Below are 14377 nucleotides of genomic sequence, written 5' to 3' on the forward strand. Positions count from 1 at the left end.
CTCTTGGCACGCAAGAACCCCAGGAGGTTTCTGTGCAGAATCAGTAGGTTAATTTCATATTGAACATATTACAACTAAGAAAAGGCTGCTTGAGATTCACTCTCTCAACAGGTGTCATTAAATCTGTAGAAACTGAAATCATTTCATATTATCATAGTGCTGCTCACCGCGTAGATATAACTAGATGACATTAGTGGATGTGAGGCATGCTGTAATCACAAATCTCAGATGCAGTAACACAGCTAAGGGAGGAAAGCGCTGGGAAAATTATATCTGCCATGAGCATTTACGCTCTCCCTCAATTTCTGATCGTTGATTGTTTAGGCCTGTTGAATAGATAGATGGTATTTTAGCTTTTCCATCGGGCTATTCAGAGAGGAGCAGGAAATATCCACATTAATTGACAATTCAAGTAAATCTATGCAGATATAAAACTGCAATTGGTCTTAGCAGTGAGCTGCCATACGCTTCTGCTGCCATGGCAACTTGCTATAATGCGTATTCAAATGGCATGTTAACCAGCTAGGCTCTTGTCCACAGTACCGCCATGATCAAGTACACTTTTGAGTTACATCATAGCCTTGATACATTGATGATATGTTCATAAGTTTGGGGCCAATGAATTTCATTTAAAGGAAATAAATACTTTTATTCAGCAAGGATGTAAAAAGTTGCAAATGATTTAAATTTTAAATAAATGCCGTTCTTTTGATATTTCTTTTAATCAGAGTTTTGAGAAAAAAAAAAAAAAAAAAGTTGAATGGCCAGGATTAAACAACATTTATAGTAATAATAATGAATAGTATGGTATGTTTTTACTGTATTTTCAAATAAATGCAGCAATGGTGAGCATAATAGACAACTGTAAGTTTTATTATAACTGTATGGGCCCCCACTTTAAATTAGGTGGTCTTTACTACTATGTACTTATGTTTAAATTAATTATTTAGTATAATGTATTGCGCACTTACATGTTTTTACATTGTACTTTTTTTTTTTTTAAATAACTTGTAATAACATTTATAATTACACTGTTGACCCATCCCTTATACCTACCTATACCACCAAACCTATCCCTAGCCTTACTCATATCCCACCTCAATACCAGCAAGTGTTTTGCAATACAACATGAACACAATAAGTACATTGTACTTATTTTCTGATGCAAGCACATAATGGTTAAGGCCACTTAATGTAAAGTGTCCACTGTATGTCTCCGATAATACTAACTTAACTAAACCTAGCTGGAAAAATCTACCTATGAATTACATTTTCCTACTTAATATCCCCAAAGAACATTATTATAACTCGTTCTGCAAGAGCCAAAATAAGTAGGTCTTCCATGTTCAGGGCTTGATTGGAACAGCTGCCAAAAGATTGTCTATATTACCAGGAAACAAATGAAAGGAAGTGATAAAAGCCAATGTTAGCCATTCAGCCAAATAAACAAGGGGTACCCTCCAAAACAAGATGACCGGACAACATTTCGAATAAACAAAGTCCACTGAGAGGCATGGTGTGAAAACAACTTGTATTGCTTTAGTGGGGAATTTAAGTAAAACCTGCGAAGTCTAAAGGCTGAGATAAGAGGTTAAAAACGTCTTTGGTTTTTATCTATGATTTATGGTTTTCTTAGGGGGCCTCAACATCTATCGACCATAAAGAGGACACATAAATGGCTGCTGAACCTATAACTCTTGAATGGACTGTAATGGTGTTGTGTTTAGCGGTCTGTGTTATGCTGTAATGCAAAAAGGAGAGGCTTGGATTTCAAAATATATATTACAGCAGACCAGTGATGATTCATTTTCCCTCATAAGCCAAGCATGCAACAAGAGCTAGCATCGAGTCCAGTGCCAAGCTAATACGCCTCTACTGTCAATTTCATTGCCTCCTTTCTTTTAACAAATGCACGAAAGCAGTTAGACTCGCACGCCCCAGACAAAACACGTTTATGCTATGTGACAAGAACCATGTCAAAAGGGCTCCACAGCACCTTTAAAAGTAATGCTACTTTGCTTTTTCCACCTACTCTTCCATTAAAAGGCGAAAGAGAAAACATAATTATGCCCCCTTCAATAAAATGAGTCATTTCTTGTGTGGGGAAGTCTGTACAGCTGTCCCTTCATTACTAAATGGAACGGAGCGATGATCTAAAATGTAATTAAGGACACGGTGTGGAGCAAATTTCAATGGTAGAATGATCCAGCAGAGCCCATATGCTGAAGTGGAGATGAGAAGCCTGCTGGTGCTTGCTTAGCGGGATGACAGCGAAGCCTAATCTCACCTTGCGCTGACGGAGGTGAAATAAGACAGCCTTGATGGTGTGGCAAACTGGTTTATGATAAAATATTACAATATCAAGGTCACTTGGTAGGAGGAATGTAAACTGGACTGCTTATTCAGTAAGCGTAGGTGAATATGTTCCAAAGGTCAGCATGATGGTCCAGCTTGTGCGGAGATAAGCTGTGTCACCTTCAATGTCACGCAAATATCTTAAAATCAACAGAATTGTTCAAGTTTTGGTGGTAAACAAAATTTAGGAGCCACGGAGCAAAACAAGACTGCATCTCGAGAGTACAATTATCTTGTCATCCAGTGTTACTTCAAGTGATATAATTACTCAAATCATACTGTACAAACTTTATACTTAATGTGGCTTTTCAACTTCAAATATTTTAGATGCCTGAATCTGAATCTACCGTTACCCTGAATTAAAACAGCGAGAAATTAGATCAGAAAACGACACGGGTTAGATCTAGTAGTTAGCATACATAATGCTGTAGGCTTATACAGGTGAGACCAGCTTGCAACATTTTCCAATCCCATCCTCTCTTTCTTGACTATATGACTATATTATCTATATGAATTCATTTTGTACGAAAGTATGGTGTACCTAAAAAGTATGTTGTCGGGACTGCAAAGACAAAAACAAAAAATTATTGGCAAAAAGGCAGTTCTCATGGTAAACATGGTACAGAATAAAATATAAATAATTTACAAACCTATACAACACAACTGAGATTAATGCAAGATAAACATTCTGATTAGAAGATTAGAAGATCCAAGATCCAAGTAGTGCCACTAAAATATATTAAAACAGTTGTCTGATTGCATCCAAGGCAAATGTAAAGAAACTAAAGGAAAAAGGAATATTTCACCCAAAAATGATTAATTTACTAGCGTCCAAGCCATCATAGGTGTATATGACTTTCAAGATTCAAAAACCTATTAATCTGCTACAAAAACATATAGGTTAGTTTTAAGACGCATATATATGGTTTACAGAGCTTTGCAAGTTGCACAAAAAGAGCTTAACTTGTATTTAACCCAAAATATTCCCATAAGAAACTTAATTTTATGTAGTGAATTTGAAGGTCAGCTGTAAAACCATATACATGAAGCACATTCCAAAAATTGTGGCACAAAGTAACAAAAATGCTTAAATTAGGATAAGATGACCCTGTTGGTTGAATTATCCATCAGTACAAATGTCTAATTACCAAAAGACTGTCTAGAAAAACTCCCACAAGACTCTCCTCTTGAGAAGCGGGCTGGATATGAGACCGCAAAGCAGCGAACAATCACAGAGCTCAGTAGAACAGAACAAAATTAATCAACCCATCTCAAAAACTGCATAAGGCTGGCACGTATCTGAGAGTGGCACAAATTACTCTAAAGCATCTATGCAAAGCATGTCCGGAGTTTGCCGCAAATGTCCACATGACCAAGCTGTGACGCAAGAAAAGAGCTTGAGGTGATCGAGATGATAGAGCTTTTCCAAAGCACGTGCAAAGCACAACACTTCCCACAATCTTAACACCAAGCCTACAGTGAAGTATGGTGGTGTGGAGTCATGCTGTTGGGATCCTTTCAGCTAAATATATAAAGCTTTCTTTGCTTAAAGGGACTCAACTAGAAATATGCCACACATTTCAATTAGTTTTTTTTTTTTGTTGCTAAAATAACAGTTTCTAGCAAACATAAAAATTAAAAAGTAAAACTATCAAGACAACAGTAATTTTATTGAGTTCAAATTCACATGTTTTAAATGTGTAAGTGTAGATCTTCACTGCTTCTTACCCTCGATAGGTGAGGTCTTGAGCCTGCGGCAGATCCCTTGCACATCTCCATAACATTCTGCAATCTTGTTGACCGCCTCGCCACTGCGGAGCTCCATCAGCTCGCGGAGCTGCATCATCGTGCAGCCAAAATCCCCTTCATGGTCGACCTCAGCGACCGAGTTCCCGGGCGGGTGGTCCGCAGTGTTGTTAGCCATTTTGACTCCTTGAGTTTCAGTCACGCCTCAGGAAGTGAGACTTCCGGTGATCCGTTTGTAAACGTAAGACTGGGTGATACAGGAATGCTTCAGGTAGGTGTTACAAGGTTCCCAAGTTCAACAGGGACGTTGAGAAGAACTGTCTTGAGCGAACGGGCATCAGAGGAAGCGTTTCTGAAGGGAATGATCCAAGTCGGACATGTTACCGCAGCAGCAAGGCATTAAAGGGATGTTCAGTAGACTCAAGATGCACCACAGAAAACCTAAAATGGAAAGAGAAACAGACAGGCTTTATTTTTTTTCTTTTTGCAAATCAACTGAAGAATGGCCTAATTTCTAAGCTTGAACATTTTGTGACAGGGCAGACAGAAAATGTTGACACCATCTAAATTACTAGAACCTTTTGCGCTTGTGAATAATAAATGACATGTTGTGATAATAAAAGACAGGGAAAAAGACAATCTTGTGAAATACAGAGCTACTTTCTTTCTTTATTTCTTTCTGTTTCTCTCTCCACACAGATGTTCTACAAACTTCCTTATGCACTTGAACAATCACAAATACACAGATACAACCCATAAAAGATACCTAGTTTGCATATCTAATGGGAATCTCTAACTCAGACACAGATTCTGTCCATCGCAGTCATACATAAATAATTAACCCCGAAGGAATCCATAGTTTGGGAGAAAATTAAAGTGTTTACTGTTTTGCCGCCAGTCTCCAAGCCCGCAGAAGGGGGTAGGAGGGAAAAACAGAGGTAGAAAGAGAAAAAGAGAGGGCAATGGGTTCAAAATAAGCTGGAGAAGAAAAAAAGAAACTCAAGAGATAAGGGGGGTCTGTGTTAATGTGAGATAGGGGAGCTTCCAACTCCGTCGGGTTTTCTTATGCACATGGAATATGAAAAATAGAGGTCACTCTTTGATGTGTGCTTGCAGTGATCCGAGATGAAATTTTGGACTGGGATTCATCTACCAGCGCTACGGCCAATTTCCCCACTATCACACTTGTACAGTCAGTGATGGTAGCCATAAAAAGCGAAGCACTGGATACTGGAAAGCCCTGAGGTGGATTTTAACCCAGATTGGATTACAGTCCACTCGTCCTTCAGCGTCGGTCAATCTTCATTGTACACAGTCTCATTGTACACTGCACTGACCTCTTAACCTCTTACAGAGAAGATATCAGCCCATGGTAGTTTTATTCTGATCAAACTGACCCAATACTGATGAACGGTTTCAACTGTTGAAGTCAACGATTATTACCTCGCTTTAATATTATTTCAACCCCAGCACTTAAAGTTTCATCATAGTTTAAAGTACCTTAAAGTGAGGACTGATTTTGGGAATGTACTCATTGTTCCATGGTGTAAGTGTGTGTTTAAACAAACCACATTAGTCAGGTCAGGATACATCTTATTGAGTTTAGTTCTAACATTAGTACTAACGTAACGGATGTCTGTAAATGTCGAAATGTGTAAATGCCACATGAACAAGCGCTACAGTGTTTCCAAACAAATGTCATCCATGGCCCAAGGCATTGAGAGAGGCCATTACTGAGCCTTCAGATTAGCAGAGCACATAAAATGTTTGAGTGCTTCTGTGGAGGAAAAAAAAAAAAAAGCTAAATCTATAAAGCAGTGTCACATGCAATGCTGAAGAGGACCCACCCAAGTTCATCTCCGATAACAGGAACGAAAGAGCTTTTTTTTAAAACCTTATGTAGTTGCTTGGGTTTTCTTCCACCCCAGATATAATCTATTTTCTGTGTTTTCCGTACATTCGATCAAAAATACTGTTAAAACGGTAACACTGAAATATTTGTACTACTTAAAAATATATATATATTATTACTATTATTGTTGTTGTTCAGTAGTTAAATACCAAGAACTGAAAAAAAATAAAATAAAATATCATGGCAACTTTTTTTTGTGGTGCCGATGGTTTCCAGAATATCACAGCATGTGTCAAAGTTTAGATTAATTTATCAAAAGTAAGTTGTTAAATTTAAAACAAATGTAGTAATGAACTGATATCTGTAAATATTAAGCCACAGATGTAGATTCAAATATCAATCTTGCATCTCTGTGTTAATGAACGGCAGAGACACGCGGTTGTGTTTACTACATACACTCTGAAGCGTATGTAATCGTCGAGGTGATTTCAACATCTGCCGACTGCCGTCTCAATGAGGACATAAATACATAAACAACATCTGCAGAGCTGCTCCGAGAGTCACTTCATTTGAGTAAAATCAGTGTCAATTTAAAAGGTATCCATGGCAAAATAAAAGTTTGGTTTAACTAACAGATGCTGCTTAAAAGTTTTTTGGGGTTTTTATGTTTGTGCCACAAAGAAGAATTTGAAAAACGGCATAAGTTTGAATGACAGAATTTTCATTTTTATGTGATCCATCCCCTTTGAGTTCTCAAAACTCTCATTATTTGATAGTATCAAGGCAGAAATCCATTACAGGAGGAAAAACATCTTCTCACAGGCAGGGTTCCTAAGACTGAAAAACTCCACCTAGCAAGTCTGAGACTCAGACACATTCTCAGAACACTCATCTGTTTAGTCAGACATACAGTAAATTGTTTCTAATCCTGCTAAACTAGCTTTCTTCCTATTTCTTTTCTCCCCTCACACCTTAGAAAACCTATCCCAATGTTTACCAGCCCCAGACCATCAGCCCTACACCGATCAACCAAATCACCTGCTGCAATAACGTCTGCAGACGACACAAAATCTTGTTCTAATGAAAACATGAAGGAATTTATGTACACAATTTACATACAGTTTTAGCTCTTAAATTGGTCAAGCGGTGAAGTCTTACTGACTCATTCATGCCTGCAGCAAACACCTTTGTGGAGTTACACAACAAAAAGTTTAAGAAATTGTTTTAGGAGTTTGTTCAAACTCTAAAACCCAGGTTTAAGCAATAAAAATGGTGAAGCTTGTCTTAGCAAACAAAGATGCTTCTCGCAATACTGATTAATATGTCAGCACTACAATTAGTTGTTGCACTGTATGACCCAGGGTGCAAAATGCTGCTAAATGATGCTTAGTGTATGCAAAGCTATTTTCAAAAAAAAAAAAAAAAAAAAAAAAAAAGAAAATCACTAACAATGCAAGCTGAAACAAGACAAAAAAGCCTATTTCAAGAGTTTCACGTGCACAGTATGTGACTGTATTTAAACAAAAATGCCTGTTTAAATGCTCTAGTCAACAGCAACCAAGGGAAACATTTTAACATCTTTCAATACTTTTGTTTCTCTACACTAGATTCGGTGAATCAAGAATATCACAAGGTCTCTTTCACACTTACGCAGACAAGCATACTTCAATTCAAGCACTGAATAACACTAAACAGGGTGAAGTATAAAGCTGTCAAATTGCAATTTTGAGCAGCTGTAATTCAAGCAATCAGTGTAGTCCAGTGACACGGTGCCAAAACCACACAGCAATGCAAATCACTCCAAACTTCATCGCCTATGTAACATTACTGAGATTCTCATGGCACCTTTTCAAACCGAGACGTCACCTGTGAAACACCAGAATGAAAAATAAGGCTGTTTCCAACAATATCCTACTGTAAAAGTGGGTGGTACAGCATTCCATGAAAGATAACAACTACCCGTTTGCCAAGGTCACACTGCTAAAACAAACCGACAACAGACCTTTTATGCGGAGGCCTTTCACCTACGAACAGTGCAATTTATCACGCAGTCCCTGAGGTGCATTTAACAAATCATTTTAAATGCTTTCCTGCAATGCATTTAGAGGATGAGCTCAGCCCAAAGAGCCATTTGCATGCCTCAAAATCAAACGGCAGCAGGCTGGTGTAACTAGAACTGGCATACATGACCAGCATTTTCATTCTGGGTGTAGATTTGGTGAATGTGCAACCAAACAGGTCCAAAGGTTGTCACGACAGTTTAATATATGTGAAAAGAAAAGGGCTACTATGGGCCAGTCCACGTGAGCTCAACTTAAATAATTATTACTCTCTTTATTAGAACAATCACAGTACTGTTTATTGTTATGTTGTTGTTTTTGTGAATTAAAAAGCACATAACCAGTGTAGACTGATTTGTAAAATGATGATTCTAATAACTTTGTTAATGCTGTGAATTGTAAAGGCCTGTGTTTCAGAGAATTCCCTCCAAATAAAAACATAAGAAAAAATAAAAATAAAATCTGGAAATGTACATCTCCACATATTTTTCTATTTATCCATTTCTATCCCATGTGTGTAGTTTTTTTTTTTTTTTAAATAAGTTACATAATATGTGTGCTGTTTTATTTTTTATATATATATATATATATATATATATATATATATATATATATATATATATATATATGTGTGTGTGTGTGTGTGTGTGTGTGTGTGTTCTGTATTCGATTAATCATTAGACAGCACAATTTAAAACATATTCACATTCTTGATTACACAAGCACTCATAATGCAATTATTCTGACAAAATGTCTTGGCCCAAATTGCACGTAGAAAAATGCTGCAAATCTTACATAGCGAGTCTGACTCCATCGGCAACAACGTGTCAAGGGAGGAGCTGAGTGACCTCACTTCCTACAATTAAGTATTTCTGTTAGCCATCACTATGACAGCAATCTCCATGACGAATGAAGCTACAAACATCTGACTGCAAAGCAGAACAATGTTCTGGCAGGATGACACAATGGCCTGGAGGACCTCTCGCTGTGATCCACATTTACTATAAAAAGTACAGCCTATAGAAAGTTCATTAGTAAACTGAAGTCAAAATAGATTTCAAAGCTCATTTGAGCAGCGATGCTCCACATTAATGCATTTTCACCCCGCAGCAGTAACCAGACAAAAAAAATAGAAAAGAGTTAAATAAAAAGAGAGGTCGGCGTCTGCTTAAAAGTCTCAGCGGTGGCGGAAGTGTGCGGCTGTGTAAATGGAGAAGAGTGTGCACTAAGTAGTTCACACTCCGCATCCCAGTGTGAGTGTGAGGAGGATGGTAAGACACTGAGAGGATTAAAGCATCTGAGCTCAGGCTGAACGCAAGGATCGAGCTGGAGAGGATGATGAGGGGTGGGGAGCGGTTGCGGTGGTGATGGAGGGGGGCTGCCGAGACACGGGGGAGTGCAAAAGTAGGTGGGGACATCCGGGTGAGCGGAAGATGCCAAAGAAAGAGAGAGAGAGCGAGAGAAAGGAAACGAGAACAAGGCATTGCTGTGAGATTAAAGCGTATGAGCAGTCGCTGGTAGGCAGCAGATGTAAATCACGGCCACATCTGTTTCCTCCGCTGTCCTGCAGCAGCGGTGCCAGAGCAGGCCTTTAGGCCCCATATCCGCCTCCACTCCGCTGGGGCTCTGCAGCACCGCAAACCCTACGCTGCCTCGCCACCTCTTCGGTCTTTCTCTTTCTTTCCTCTCTCTCTCTCCCCACCCTCTCATTCTGTCTGTCGGGTTTTTATGAGAGTGAGTCATCAGTCTACATTGCATCTGAAAAGTTTTGAGTAAAGCATGCGAGTTAGCGCGCATCTAAAAGAAGAGAAAACATCTCGGTTCCCTGCAGACGGAGCCGTTTTATACCGTCGGTGTCTAAATATTACAATAACGCTCTTCTTCAGTGCTGAAATGTCTGCGGAGCACAGTCTGTCAGCCATTACCAAAAACCCAATAATGCCTGCTTTATCGTTTTAGACTGAGTGTGGTTGTTTTTATCTGCCTTTAATCAGGAAGTGAATTAAATTAGGCAGCTATGTAATTCACCTATCAAAAGTGCGTGTGGTAGAGATCGGGCCGGAAGTCTCAACTCTGTTTTTTTTATGCATTTAAACTAAATATGGCTGTAGGGAGATGCAACCAAGCAAAGTAGGCCAGTCCAAGCCATCAATGCCGGAGGGGCGAATCAAACTGTCTGATGCACTCCCAATAATTAAAGGCGGAGCACCGGATGCAGACAGCTATTAAATTACCCCTGAAAGGATGAAGTTCAATTCAGGTAAGGCAGAGGGGAAGCCGTTTACAGGAAGTACGCTAAAAAGGAGGACAATATCCGTTTGTAATACACAAAAACATCCATTTGGATGAGGGAAATGGCTTGGAGGGTTAACAGAAAACCAGCAGCTCCCTGGGGAGAGCGAGACAAATGGTGCGCACATAAACAAACTACTCCAGAAACTTGTGAACTCTCATTTTGTAATGTTGGAAAAGCAACAGACGCCCAGAAATGACTGCACAGCCATTTTTAACCCTGTAAAGAGAGTTCACACTGGTCAATAGCACCTTAATGCTGGACGTCATCCCTATTCCCCTTTCTAACCAGGGCTGTACATTGCTGGACAGACGGGTCATCCGTCTTTGCTTCCCTCAGCTCCTAAATTTCAGCTTTTCATTCATCAGACGCCTCTGGGTCCCAGACAGGGAGAGCGAGAGCCAAATAAGCTGTGGCTGAAATAGATGACAAGGAAGTTTGATCGGAAAAAAGGATGATAGTGGATGTGCATCAAACCAGACAAGGATCGTCTCTTTTTCTCTTTTTTTTTCTTTAGAAGGCATGGCTGCAAGTGACTGCAAGAGAAGGATGCGGAGACATTTTGACTGAGAGGTGAAGACAGCAGGATGTGAGACAGAAAGGAAGGCATGCTGAACAGACAGATGGGGTGTATAGAAAGGGGGGGGAAAAAAACTGAAAATGATTGTGCTGGGTTGTGAGTGAGTGTGAATGTGTGTGTGTGTAACAGGGGGCGTGTAATTGGATGCGGCCGGGAGCGAAACACTCTGTCTGTGTGTCGAGGCGTCGGCCTGTGCCCACCCTCCCTCTGACTGCAGCCACACCTGCCTTGCATACTAAAGCGGCAGAATGCGGAGCCCTGGACCCAGCTGCTCGCTCTGCACCAATCCAGTCGACTCACGCTCACTTGCTGCACACAAAAAAACATTAACCAAAAGGAAGTAACCCACCACCACCAAGTTGCAGCATACCATTAAGATAGTAGGGCATTGTACGGTCTTTACTGAGTTATACAGCCTATAATTCAAGGGTGTAATTCCACCTTATTTTTTTTATGGCACAAGTAAACCATTTTCTGTGAATGTGCTAGACGTCCGGTTCATTACCCGCTGTAGCAAAATATCGAGAAGAAAAACTACGTGTGGTAAACTGTAAAACTGTTTGTGTTTACTGACCAGTGTGTTCTAATGCGGTTAAATAATTAAACGTTACAAACTGCGCCCAAAATAAAAGTTTTTGTTTACATAATGTGTGTATATGTGTGTATATATATAATATGCATATATATATATATAACACACACACATATACATATATATATCTTTTGATAAATATTACACATGCATATGTATTATATATATATAATATTTACATATATATACATTTTTATATATATATATATATATATATAAATATATATACATAAACATATATACATACATACATATATATATATATATACACACACACACACATATATATATATATATATATACACACAAAAATTGTACACAGTACATTTTATGAAACAAAACCTTCTTTTGGATGCGATTAATCAGTGCTTGACAGCACTAGTGTGTTCATAATTAAGACATACAAATTTGCAAATGGCTGTGCCTGCTCTTACTGGAAAAATAAGGTGGATACTAAAGTTGTATACTGCGTCTATATAGGAAGAAACAAGAGGATAGTATGCAGGTACTGCTCCAGGTTTCTGTAAAAACAACAAACAGTGGCTGACTTCAACGAGGAAAAAATGTTTGCCAAAGCACTATTTGTAAATGAGTACAACCACATTCCCAGTGAAACTGGAATGTATTTTTTTGCCAAATGAAGCTGCATGTTCAACAAACAGCTCTTATATTAAGCTTCAATTCAATCTCTACCTCTCTTCCTTTCTATTACAAATGTACACAAAATAGTATAAAATTTAAATATGCACATACACATTGATGTAACATTTTTAATAAAACTAACAAAAATGATGAAATGTTACGGGCCAAAATATTGCACAATTTCGTAAAAATATCTATTTCAAATAAATTTAACTTACATAAAATAATCTTGAAAAAAATATAAATTTAGAAGAAGTGAAAGGAGGAGAAGATAAATCATATTAGAATAATTTCTGAAGGATCATGCGACAAGAAAGGGGTGGCATTTTATATAGTAATAATATTTTACATATTACTGTTTTTACTGTATTTAGATCAAACAAATGCAATGGTGAGCATTAAAGAGATGTTTAAAAAAAAAAAAAAAGATTACTGACCCAACATTTTTTAACTGAAATTCTAAATATGAAACATTATGTGAGGGTTAGAGAACGCAGCCACCCACCAAACACTAAGAATTCCCTAGCAACAAGCTAGCAATGCCTTAGCAAGCACCACAGCATGTGCATACAGAAGAGGACTTAGCAAGTTTTGCACTGACCAGAAGCACTCGCTTTCTTTTACTGTCCCTTAACTAGAAATAGACAACATCCTGTTTGTGTAGACTGGACACGGTGGGAGGAACGGCCACACCCATCTCTCTCCGTGGATATACTGTGAGTGTGCCTGCGCTGAGGCGCTGGGGCGCTGGGGCTGGCATGAACACTGATTCATTGCCATAAACAGCTCGGCTCCCTGGAAAAGGCCACACCCTGTCTGCAGTCACGTGACCCAAGGGAAGGAGGAAATCCCTTACACAATCTTAGAATCTCTCACAGCTCGACCGAAAAGACCGAAGCAAGAAAACGTGGGAGAGAAAGAGATTGGGGTTGAATTAAAAGGTGTTTGGTTTGAGAAGGGGGAAAAAAAAGGTTAAGTCAAAAGATTCAGAACGCAGAGAGTGTTACTAGGAAGAGAGCGAGCCGTTTGTGCGTTCATGTCATTTCATGAGCAACATGCTGAATTCAGCGAGGCATCGAGCAAAGATAGCGACTGCCATACCAAATCTTTGTGTAAACAAGCAGGTCGGCAGAAAGCAATTAAACCCACCATTAGCGGAGCGTGGGTAGCAGGAGATATCATGCCACAGGAGCGTAAGTAAGAATAAAGACACAAATCAAACATGGAAGAGAAAAAAAGAAATAAATAAAAGCAGCCAAAAGGCCTGGGGGTGGAGGTGTAGTTGGAGGGGAGAGATGGATTGCATACAGGTGCAAACAAGGCAAAGGCGCCAACTGTTTCTCCAATCCTGAACTCCGCTCTGCCTGTAAAACTGAGAAAAGAATGTTTCTCAGTATAACACCAATGTCTTAACCATACGCAACGTGTTCAAATTTCAGCAACAAGCAATTCATCTGTCCGAAAATGCTGTGTAACAAAAACCAATCAATGCTTTCCATTAAAGCTTGTCCAAGTGTAATACCTTGAATTGATTTCTTTGTGGAACTTCAAGGGATTGTTATATATACATAATACTAAACTTTGTGATTTATTCACAATACAGCACAGCCTTTCCTACCTTATTGCTTAACATTTCATCCATGTAAAAACTGAGCAGAGGTATTAGGGATGTGCTAGTATTACAATTATAGTAACAAAGCTTCACTTAATTGGTTAAAAAAAAAAAAAAATTACTTTTCCGTTTTAATATATTTAAATGTAAATTATTCCTGTGATGGCAAAGCAGAATTTTGAAGGACAGTCAGGAAGTCAACATGCCTTCAAACCAGTCCGAATGAGGAGTGTAAAAAATCCAAAAGGCAGATTACTTGAAGATAGTCTGAAGAGTAAAGCGTTGCTTTTATCTCGCATTCAATTATTTATTTTTTTGGTAGAGTGTGCGGACGTTCTTTAAGTGTTCTACTATTTTAAAGTTATATTATATGTGCTTTTTATGTTTATTTTCAGATGGGACAGTAGAGAGGAGACAAGAAAGCACTGAGCAGAGAGAGGAGGGAGTGGGACCGGCAAAGGACACGAGATGGGATTTGAACTCGAGACGCCACAAGTTCAGCTGTTCTGTATTTCAGAGCCAGTATCCTCAGTGTTCTACTTTTTAAAAAGTGCTTCAGAAATCATCTGAATATCCTGATTTGATGCTCAAAAAAAGGTATTTTTATATATAAACAGCTGTGTGTATGCATATCCACACCTGTGA

At 38.7% G+C, this 14377-nt stretch overlaps 1 protein-coding gene across 6 annotated transcripts in view; it reads right to left on the reverse strand.

Annotated features, from left to right (window-relative positions):
* The window catches only part of atp2b4 (ATPase plasma membrane Ca2+ transporting 4), a 74670-nt gene that overhangs the window by 39493 nt on the left and 20800 nt on the right, over positions 1 to 14377 (reverse strand). For all 6 annotated transcript variants that reach the window (XM_043251847.1, XM_043251844.1, XM_043251842.1 and 3 more), the window contains exon 2: positions 4084 to 4542. In XM_043251847.1, coding sequence (XP_043107782.1) covers positions 4084 to 4279 — 196 coding nt within the window. In that variant the 5' untranslated portion in view covers positions 4280 to 4542. The remainder of the gene's footprint in view (positions 1 to 4083; positions 4543 to 14377) is intronic.

The sequence above is a fragment of the Puntigrus tetrazona genome, chromosome 11, assembly GCF_018831695.1.
Source record: "Puntigrus tetrazona isolate hp1 chromosome 11, ASM1883169v1, whole genome shotgun sequence".
Lineage (NCBI taxonomy): Eukaryota > Metazoa > Chordata > Actinopteri > Cypriniformes > Cyprinidae > Puntigrus > Puntigrus tetrazona.